The sequence below is a fragment of the Nicotiana attenuata genome, unplaced genomic scaffold (genome assembly GCF_001879085.1).
Source record: "Nicotiana attenuata strain UT unplaced genomic scaffold, NIATTr2, whole genome shotgun sequence".
Lineage (NCBI taxonomy): Eukaryota > Viridiplantae > Streptophyta > Magnoliopsida > Solanales > Solanaceae > Nicotiana > Nicotiana attenuata.
Window position 1 is genome coordinate 1,073,829 of NW_017670306.1, and position 10,516 is coordinate 1,084,344.

At 37.2% G+C, this 10,516-nt stretch overlaps 1 protein-coding gene across 1 annotated transcript; it reads left to right on the forward strand.

Moving 5' to 3' along the window:
- The first annotated feature begins 1,763 nt into the window (after positions 1-1,763).
- Positions 1,764-9,965, forward strand: LOC109237564 (GTP-binding protein ERG). The gene is made up of 8 exons (XM_019403885.1): positions 1,764-2,508; positions 3,395-3,484; positions 4,557-4,702; positions 7,517-7,675; positions 7,780-7,846; positions 8,953-9,060; positions 9,163-9,302; positions 9,551-9,965. The coding sequence occupies exons 1-8, from the start codon at positions 1,984-1,986 to the stop codon at positions 9,636-9,638; spliced, it is 1,323 nt and encodes a 440-aa protein (XP_019259430.1). The 5' UTR covers positions 1,764-1,983; the 3' UTR covers positions 9,639-9,965.
- The last annotated feature ends 551 nt before the right edge of the window (positions 9,966-10,516 follow it).

The following is a 10,516-nucleotide window of genomic DNA, read 5'->3' on the forward strand; positions in this document are numbered from 1 at the left end:
ATTCTACGAGTAGAAATACTTACGCTCTGGATTCCATCTTTCCGGGAACCCTTCGGGATTCGACACCAGGTGCTCCGTCCTGATGTAGAAATATTTACGCCAAAAGCGGCGGTTGGTCTTGTCATCGGCTTTAACAACCAAGCCCCTTGTGCCACGACTTTTTAACTGCAGCATGGTACCCCTCAGGTAACCAGGGCTGAATAACTGTAAGAGGTGGTGGACCGAGACGCTGCACTCAGCCCTGGCCGCATAAGTGGTCATAATACGGCACACCTTCAAGGTGTAAGGAGTGAGCTGAGCCGGACACACATTGTAAAAACGGCAAAGCTCCTCCATCAGAGGGTAGATTGGAAGATTGTAACCGATCAAGAACGGGTACTCATAGAATGTGCAGTACCCAGGCCGGTGCACATTGGCATAGTCCGTCCCGGCCGGAACCATTTCCACGTGGTCCGGAATATGGTGCGTCTCTCGAAGATCATCTAAGTGGGATTGTAATAAAACGATGTGCTCCCAGGGAAGGTCCGGGCTTTTAGTCGGAAAATCCCTGCGAACATGCATCTCCTTCGGAAGGACGTTGTCTACACTGAGAGGAACAAGGGCCTTCTCCGCCTTTTCCCCTTCACCACCGGAAGATGGCGGAACCCTAGACGGGGCATTATCTTTGGCCTTTTTACTACTCTGTCCACGTTTTGTCATGATCATACTACGTAAGAAACGAAGCACTGACGATAGGAGGTGTGGTTTCAACAGAAGTGGGAGAGTCCCTCACGAAATAACGGTTACAGGAAAGAAAGACAAAGGAGTAAATCAGAAAATGCTTTTCGAAGGATTAAAAGCTGAATCGAATCGAACCTCTCTCCTACTTATAGGGATAAGTTGCGCAGAAATCGAAGAGTCATGATTCGAAACGTGCGCGGGAAACCAAAATGTCTCATCATCCTCTGAACCGCCTCGGGGGCAAATATAATAATGATGCATACAAGCGATGACGTCATTCCAAAAAGGAAGCCACGCGTCAGTGACTCAACAACGTCATATATTTCACCTCATTCATATTGCCGCCCCTGGCCGAGGTCAAATTCTCCTAAGCCGAGGTTCGCATTTTCGCCCATCGAAGACGCCCACCGAATGCGTCTCCAACGAGCGGAGGGACTAACTGTATAGGGTCAAATTTGACCCTCAGCATCTCTACGCCAGTGGGTATGCCCAGTGAGTGTACGCCGACTAACGTAGCGGGCGCGACTCGGACGTGGGGACAAAAGCGACATCGTTTAGGACTCAGTGTCTTCATTAGGGAGACGTTACCTGTCTTTGTAACTTTTTGATTCTTTCGAGGAAGGTCTCTTATTATATAAAGGAGACCTTCACATTGTAAAAGGGGGATTCTGATGTAATACAACTCTCTCATTTTTCTGGCTTTCTCTCTCTATCTCTACCTCAAACGAACATATCTTACTGAGTTCATATTATCACTTTGCAATACTAGATCTACAACAATAATATCATCTTCGCATCTCTAGGTTTATTATATTTGATTAGGATTTGCCCTTTTCTTACTTTTGATTGTTTTCTAGCTTACAAAGTATATTGTTAACTTTTGAGCTAAACACATGCCATTGAGCCATAGCAATATATGGTGGAAATCAAGGGACAGAAATCTAACCAAGGTCCAGTGTTGGGCTTATACTATAACCCACATGTATATAGTGGACTAATGCTCATAAGCCCAAATTCGAACAATTTCATAATGACAAACAAATCCCCATTTATCCCTTCTCTTCCATTTCTAAAACCCTCAAAAACCCCTTTTTGTCCATTTCACAGTTCAACACCCTCCTCTGCAAACACCCCCCGCGCGCACATCTCCTTCTCTACACCAATACAAAGCATAAGCAAAATCTGGGTTCTTAAAAAGCTGCATGCTTTTTCCGAATTGGTTTGCATTAGGATTTTGCATAAGCTCAAGTTGAAATTCTTGACATGAAAGCCTTAAGATTTTTTAGGACATTGGACTCTTCAAATCCAAGCAAAACTCAATTCAATTCAACCATTTTTCGTCGCCTTTACTCAGCCCAACCTCAAGAAGACCACCCAACTAGCACGGGTCTTTCTTCCTCTGAAGAAGATGACACGTCATCATCCTCAGTCTTCGACAGTTCCCAATACGATGTGGGTGTTGGATTAAACAATGATGTTAATTCAAAAAACGGTGTAAGCAGCAGCTCCACTTGGGACGACAAGTACAGGGAAAGAGTGAAAGATAAAGTCTTTGGTGAAAAAGACCCTTCAGCGATTAAGAGTACAAGGATCTTGATTAAAGAAGAGGAGAAGAGAAGAAGAGCTGCTTTATTGGCTAGGAGTCTTCTAGAAGCTGCACTTGATGAAAAGGGAGATGAAGAAGATAAAGGGGATGATGAGGTGGTGAAGGAGGAAGATCAAATGTCATTGAGTGTTGGAATTATTGGAGCTCCTAATGCTGGCAAATCTTCATTGACCAATTACATGGTTCGACGTCTTTTCTGTATAAATTCCCGTGCTTTATAATTATCGGTGTTGTTGGTTATATGAGTATAGTGATGACTAATTTGCCAATGTTAGCTAAAATGTTAGATATATGCAGGCTTAGATTTTTCATTCTGCTTTCCTTATTTCAATGGAGATCCAAGCTAATTCAAAGAAGAAAGAAACCTATTGAAAGATAGAAAAAGCACAAGGCTTTCCTGCTGAATGATATATTGTGGTTAATGCTGATTAGGGCAAATGGCGTGCTTTGGTACTTCTAGATTATTTGGTCTTCCTAATATAAAATTTTGTACATACAATGAGTTTTTTCAAGTACATGGTTCGATGACTCTTCTTGATAAATTTCCATGCTTTATTGTTGCTGTCGGTTATATGAGTATAGTGATGACTAATTTGCGAGTATTAGTGGTAATTGCTGATTGGGGCAATCATATGCTTAACAACTTTTCGCTTGTTCTGTTGCTGAAAATATATAAATTTGTTTATCATACAATTAGGATTTTCAAGTGCATAGTTCGACGACTCATCTTGATAAATTTCCATGCTTTATCTTTGTTGTTGGTTATATGAGTATAGTGATGACTAATTTGCGAATATTGGTAGTCAATGCTGATTAGGACAATCGCATGCTTAAGTACTTTAACCTTGTTCTGTTGCTGAACATATAACTTTTGAATAAAAACCTCAACTAGTATGAGATTGAGGCTTTGTTGCTGTTGTGTTCGCGATAGAGTATGCCCTATGAAACTGTTATAGCTCTTATTTTACCCCAAGCAGAGTGTTATTATGTTCTTATTGGCAACTAATCCCTGCAGTAGCCTTTTTGCTATATGGTTGTTGACTGTCTTACCTCTTTTTCTTTCTGTAGGTTGGGACCAAAGTTTCTGCTGTATCACGGAAGACGAATACCACTATTCATGAAGTCTTAGGTGTGATGACTAAAGGAAAGACACAAATCGTAAGTGTACTTAGAATTACTAGGTTTCAGTTTCTCTCTTTTTCTCTGGTTGTTGACCTTCATTCTTAGCTTGAGATGCATCTATTTGCCAAAATGAACTTTAGTCTCCAACATGACCACATATAAAGTTGTTAAACCATTTTTTGTCACATTTTGGTGACTAAATTTTACCCCCTATGACACTGAAGTCACATAACTATTTTTTGTCACATTAAAGTAACTGAACCGTGTGAATCTCTCAGAAATTCTAACGACCGAAAGGTCAAATTTTCGGCTCACAAATACAAATGACCGAAAGGTCAAATTTTCGACTTAGAAAATGCAAATGACTGAAGAAAAAAGCTCACCTTGTAAAAGTTTGACTACCCATATTTAGAACAAAAGACAACTAATCAAATATTTAAAAAGAAATAATTACTTGGTTTTGGAAATTTAACGTTCCATTCATTTGTATTTTCTAAGCAATTCACACATAATTCACTAGAAACAGTTCTGAGATTTTATTGTTATAGTGAGTAAATTTTAGTTACTTTGATGTGACGAAAAGATAATGTGACTTTACGAGGGGAAAGTTCAGTAACCACATGTGAAATTAACTCACTAATTGATCGAAAAAGTATTTTTCTTGGAGTAAGATTACAATCTCAGTTTCTTAGGATTAATAAATGTCAGTAATTTGATTAAGCTGACACAAGCTTGATTCAGCCATCATTCTTTTTGAAAAGGGAATATTTACTCTTAGAGTTACATCGAACGTCCTTTTATTGTTTTTTTTTGAGAAATGATTGTACATCAAATGTCTTATTTACAGAACTTTTTATTTATTTTTCCTTTTTGAACAACTTTTATTTATTTAAAGAAAAGCCTTACACAAAAGAGGAAAGAAGCAAACTGTAAAGTATGACTAATAGTGAAAGCTGTCGGACCTCATGTGCTAATCTTGCAGGTTGAAGTATATTTTGTGCATCTAAAATATTGAGAAAAAAAGGAGTTATATTTTCTGGAGTAATCCTTTTCTTAGATGTCAAGACCTTTTTTGGGATTTTTATATATTTGATGGATTCTTTTACAGTGTTTCTTTGATACTCCTGGACTTATGCTAAAGAAAAGTGGATTTCCCTACAAGGACATGAAAGCACGTATTGAAAGTGCATGGAGGTCTATTAATCTATATGATGTACTGATTGTCATATTTGATGCTCATAGGCATCTTACCAAGTTAGTTTTTCTTCTTTACTTGACTCCAAAACTCCATCTTCTATATTTATTTTAATAACTATATGCTCCATCTCATGATATTTTATATTCTTAACTTTTATCAATAATTACCTGTGAGAAATAAGTTACTAATGGAAGGTAAAAAATTATGGCAAAATGTGCTTTACTTGTTTAGTATGGATATGTTTATTTCTAATCTTCAGATTTTCATTCTTAAGCCCGAGTTCATAGAGGTAGATTTAGTTTTTCATTTCTTTAATGAAATGGAGATGCTTTTCAATACTGGCAGTCCTTATCCTAAGGATGCACACACTTATTGGCTTGTATCTTTGGTCTAGATACCTCTCTGATTTGGTGCATTAGCCCATATAAATTTTCAATCACCTTTTTTGATCAGTAATAAAGCAAACAGTGCCCTGCATAATGTTGCATTCACCAATACCAATATAAGGTACAAGTCAATTGACATTTTAAATTTGGTGCAGAGCTAAATGTTGTCACATAATATAGGGTGGAGAGAGTCGAATTTCTTGATGATGATGCACATCATCTGACATGCTCCAACAAATGGGGCTTTTGTCCTCGCATATCTTTTCCCTCTGTAAATAAGATTTTTATTAATGAAACAGAAGGCATTTAGGAGTTGCATGTAAAGATTTGTCATTGCAGATTTCCATTTAAAAGCACTTCTTAAATTATTCAGAAGGATTTACCAATATGAAAGTAAACATATATGTTATTGGATTATAGCTTCTGAAAAAAGATTCTCATTAAGACATGAAATTTCAAGGGATAGATCTCCAATAATAATGAACCTCTGAAATTATAGTTTAGGTTTACTAATATCATTGGTGTTTAACAGATAGTTTGTTTAACAAAATTGTAACACTGTAAATCCTTGACTAAGCCTGGAGATTTATGTCCTAATAAGTTAAACTGCTTGAACAACTCTACATGCACTCTGGCATAGTGGTCAATAAAGTGGCACAGGCTCTGGTAGACCAGGGTTCAAATCCCAGAAAAGACAAATAATAACTCTCGGTGATTTCTTAGTGGGCAGAGCTACCAGTACAATTACTGGTGGAAGGTAGCTGGTACCGGGTGGATTAGTCGAGGTGTGCGCAAGTTGGGCCGCAGACTACAATAAAAATTATTCAATAAAACAAACTAAGTGGAACAAATGTACTTGTGATTGTTGAGGTGAAAAGGTAATGGCACAGATAATGTTGCTTTGGAAATTTTGAGAGGTAGAAGGCTGTATAATTGCTTCATAGAGGTGAGATCAGAGTTCCAGAAATGAAAATTAGATTGAAATACATCAATGCTGTGATACCATTGTTTTCCACAGCTGATGGAAGGAAACTACGTTCCCGTTCCAAATCTTTCAGCACTTTAAGTTTTTTGAGGGTAAGTGGACCAATTTCGGTGAATTTTGTTACTTTAAGCTTTTTAACGTTCTTTGAGCAACTCTGAAGTGAAATTTGACTTGGATAAAGTTCTTATATGCTGGTCAAGGTTTATATATCCAAAAATCATGTTTAGGATCAAGATGATTGTTGAAGTAATCTTATGGTCCAAGTAAAAGTTTTTTCAATTTTGACTTCTGGGCCCATTTTGACCAAAGTTATTTTGGTTTTTGTTCAAGGGGAAGCTAGTCTCCCTATGCAAAAACATGGGTTCAAGTCGTAACTCTTGAAGCCAAATTGTCTCCTTTACCGCCTCCGTAATTGCCATGTACTCTGCCTCAGTAGTAGACAAAGCAACCATTGACTGCAAAGTAGACTTCCAACTAACTGGTGCATTTGCAACAGTAAAAACATAAGCAGTAGTTGATCTACGCTTGTCCAAATCACCTGCATAATCTGAATATCCAACCAGATACTGACTATCTTCCTGCTCAAATATCAATCCAACATCTATAGTATTACGAATATACCGTAGAATCCATTTCAGGTCTTGTGCAAACCATTGCATACATCAAGCTACCAACGGCATTCGCATATGGTACTCTTGACATATACTCCCGTTCAGCTTCATTCTTCGGCGACATAGCAGCACTAAGCTTATAGTGAGGAGCAAGAGGAGTGCTAACCGGCTTCGTGTTCTCGTTCATGCTAAATTGATCTATTACTCTCTTCGAGTATACTTTCTGAGATAGATAGAGTTTCTTTGAATGTCTATCTCTTTTTATCTCCATGCCAAGAATTTTCTCCGCCTCACCCAAATCCTTCATCTCAACTTCCATTTTGGTTATTTGTAGAATATGTGACAGATAGAGTGGGTTTCCTTTCTTCTGTGTAGTCAAAGATGATGTGTTATTTTCCAAATGTCTGTCTCTAATTTCTCAAGTTGTAGTGCCATTTATGTCTATGTAATCCTTCTTTCCCTTTTGTATTTGGAAATATAATTTTTAACTTGCAAACTCCGATCTAGAGTTATGAAATTATTCTCTATAGCTTTGTGTTTGGGAAGTGTCAGGTTTTCCTATCTTCGTCTATGTATATATGCTAACATAGCTCCAAATATTGAGATTGTGGTGTGAACTGTAAATTTCTGGATCCTTTAACCCAAATGAGAGGCTTTGGAATTTCTTGTGCCTGGATCACCTTAAGTAGCTCTGTGCAGTAAACGTAGGTATAGGTTTCCATGTTAAAGTGAACTTATCGAGGAAAAAAATGGTTAGTGGAGTGAATGGTGTATATATGAATGTATCTATAGCACTGAGTAGATTCATCAGAACTTTGCATGCATGATTTCTTCAGTCTAATTCGTTGAAATAGATGTTCCATAACATTTTACTATACAAATGTATAGGCCTGATTCCAGAGTTGTGAGGTTGATTGAGAGAATGGGTTCTGAGGTTAACCCAAACCAGAAACGTTTACTGTGTATCAATAAAGTTGACCTTATCGAGAAGAAGAAAGATATATTGAAAGTTGCTGAGGAATTCAAAGACCTTCCTGGATATGAGAGGTAACCTTTTACTTCTCATACTGTGGTATTCCACTATACCTTATTCAATTTAATTGAGATTAAAGCTCAATATGGTGTGTGCTTTCTTGATCTCTCATTTGTAGGTGTTTTACGATATCGGGACTAAAGGGAGCTGGAGTGAAAGATCTAACACAATACTTGTCGGAGCAGGCATGTTTTATGTATGAGGCTGTGTGTGTTGGGGGAGGGGGGGGGGGGTTATCTTTCTGTATGTTAGTAAATGGTGCATTCTAGGCATTTGAGCTGGTTAAGTATACAAGTCTATTGTGGTTGTGGCTTTTGCTTCCTTGTGATTTGATCTTAGAAGTTTTCTTTATCTACGTCTTGATTAAAGAGAAGGCAACATGAAAATTTCAAATGATGAACTTCCATAACATTTAATACCCTACCCTCCCACCCCAAAATCTCTCTCCCTCTTTTCAATGAGATATCCCCTGTTCTAATATTGGAAAATTAATATGTTTAGCAAAATGTTTCTTGAGATGCCAATCTTCCCTCCCAGCCCTCCAGCTCCCAAAGAGATGCTGATGATTAATTATTTTATTCAAGGTGATCCTTTTGCTTTTAAGGTGGAATTTGGGTAATGTTGTTGTTTTGGGAGGTCTTATGTGCGTGGCATGTACTGGAGCCTCTATGTTGCTGGAGCGCTGAAAGGCTGCATACCTTGTCAGGCGTGAACGCCTTGACATGAGCAAGGAGTTCATTATCTCTAATCTCTCGGGGAAAAAAGAGATTAGAAATTCCCAAATTATATGGTTATATACTTCCATTTAACCTGAACCTAATACATCATATTCTACTTTTTTGACGAGTGTGGATGCCATTATGTTGTGGCATCTGTAGCGTGATCAAGTTTTTTCTACTTCGAGCTTGTGAGTTTAGATGCCTACTTCGGTTTTGTGCAGGGCAGTACACGTCTTGCTATATATTAAAGCACATTGCATTAGTGAACTCCAGTTGGTTTACTTGTCAGCCTCATCATCATGTTGATCCCCCCCAAAAAAAAAACCCTTTTCTCCCCTCTTTACTGCAGGCACTACTCTGTAAAGGGGGTACATACCTATGGGTTGCTTTGTTGTTTCTCATATATGTTATTGTACATGTGTGAAGTTAAGAGGTTCTTTTCTTTGCTCTATTGTTTGCTTTGGCCTCTCTGTTAATGCATTCATCTCCTTTCAGTGACGAAACTGGATGCTTAGTCTCATATCTGTCTTCTTAGTGCCTAATTCGTATTCCGTGTTGTTTGTTATGATTAGGCAGTGAAAAGACCATGGGATGAAGATCCACTTGTCATGAGTGAAGAAGTTATGAAGAATATTTCAATGGAAGTTGTCAGGGAAAAGTTGCTACATTACATACATCAGGTATTCCATTGTCTTGTTTGTACACTTAACAGGATGTGCTTTCTTTGACCAGCAGGGAGACAAAGATAAGCATGAAAATGACCTGCTAATTTGTCTATTTAGGAAATCCCGTATGGCATTGAACATCGCCTGATGGACTGGAAGGAGTTACGTGATGGTTCCCTAAGAATTGAACAGCATTTGATCACACACAAGATAAGCCAACGCAAGATTCTCGTAGGAAAGAATGGTTCCAAAATAGGGTAATTTTCTTTCAGATAAAGTTTCCCAACTATTTCATTAATACTGAAAACATGAAGTAGCTGTGGATGACTTCTCTGCTTAATATCTGGGCCAAAATAGAGAGAACATGATTGGCTGCGCAATGTCTTATTGCTTATAGAAAGCATAGATTTTATTTTTATTTTGGCAAAGTGCCATTTAACATGAATGATCTCGCTTGGGCAAAGTTGTATTGCTATAACGTTGTATATCTGTTAATTTTGTGCAGGAGAATAGGTATCGAGGCAAATGAAGAGTTAAGATCGATATTCAAGAGAAACGTCCATCTAGTTCTTATGGTTAGAGTGAAATCATGAGATCAAAGGCCATGTCCTTGTTTTGCATGTATATATCCAAGTTTTTGTCCCTTTACCAAAGCAATTGTGAGTTGACACAGCAATCTACCAAAGCATATCATTAAATCTAAAATTATGTTGTTCTGATACAAAATATGGAGAAGTTCAATTTCCCTTTTATTTGAATACATTCATATTCTTTTGCCATAAATTTAAGGACAAAATTGAGGCATTGTATTCGTGTTGGATTTAAGGGTACAATACTCTTTCCACTAGAGTAAAGATTGGGTGTCCTGTTAGTTCAATTGCATGCATTAATAAATTTGAGCCTTAAGTTCTATTTCCTTAGCTGAGCTATCTACTTTCTGTTCAAAATTCTTACTACAATATATTTGAAATCCTTCAATTGTTTCATTTTCACCTCTGTATTTTCTGTTCTTACTCCAATTCTTCCTTATTTAGACTGTACCTAATCTAAATTAGTTACGATACCTTTTGATATTAGCCAAACATGTAAATGGTAATGGTGAAAATGGTCATAATATACATATCCATACTAGTATTCTTCTAGATAATGTAGGATTGATTGAGGTGTGACAATTTTGGGACCAAAAAGAAGAAAAGTTTACTCTTTATGAGAAAAAATTACCACTTATACATTGTAATGAAAAAAAAAACGTTTTTATCATTTTGGGCTAATAAAAACTCCCCCCGGTTCTTTTTATCTGTCACTTAATAAAGTAGATTGGTCCACAAAATATTTGTTACTTTAGAGAATCAAGTAGACATAATTATTTTATTTAATTTCAGTATTGCCCTCCAAGAAGGTATACAATCCTGACTTACTGAAAGAAATAAAATTAATTTAGTCAAATATACTTCAAGATTAATGTTATTAT

Coding starts and splice junctions, on each gene's coding strand:
- LOC109237564 (XM_019403885.1), top strand. CDS start 1,984: ATGAAAGCCTTAAGATTTTTTAGGACATTGGACTCTTCAAATCCAAGC. Junction 4,703..7,516: donor GCTCATAGGCATCTTACCAA/GTTAGTTTTTCT, acceptor ACAAATGTATAG/GCCTGATTCCAGAGTTGTGA. Junction 9,061..9,162: donor TGCTACATTACATACATCAG/GTATTCCATTGT, acceptor TTGTCTATTTAG/GAAATCCCGTATGGCATTGA.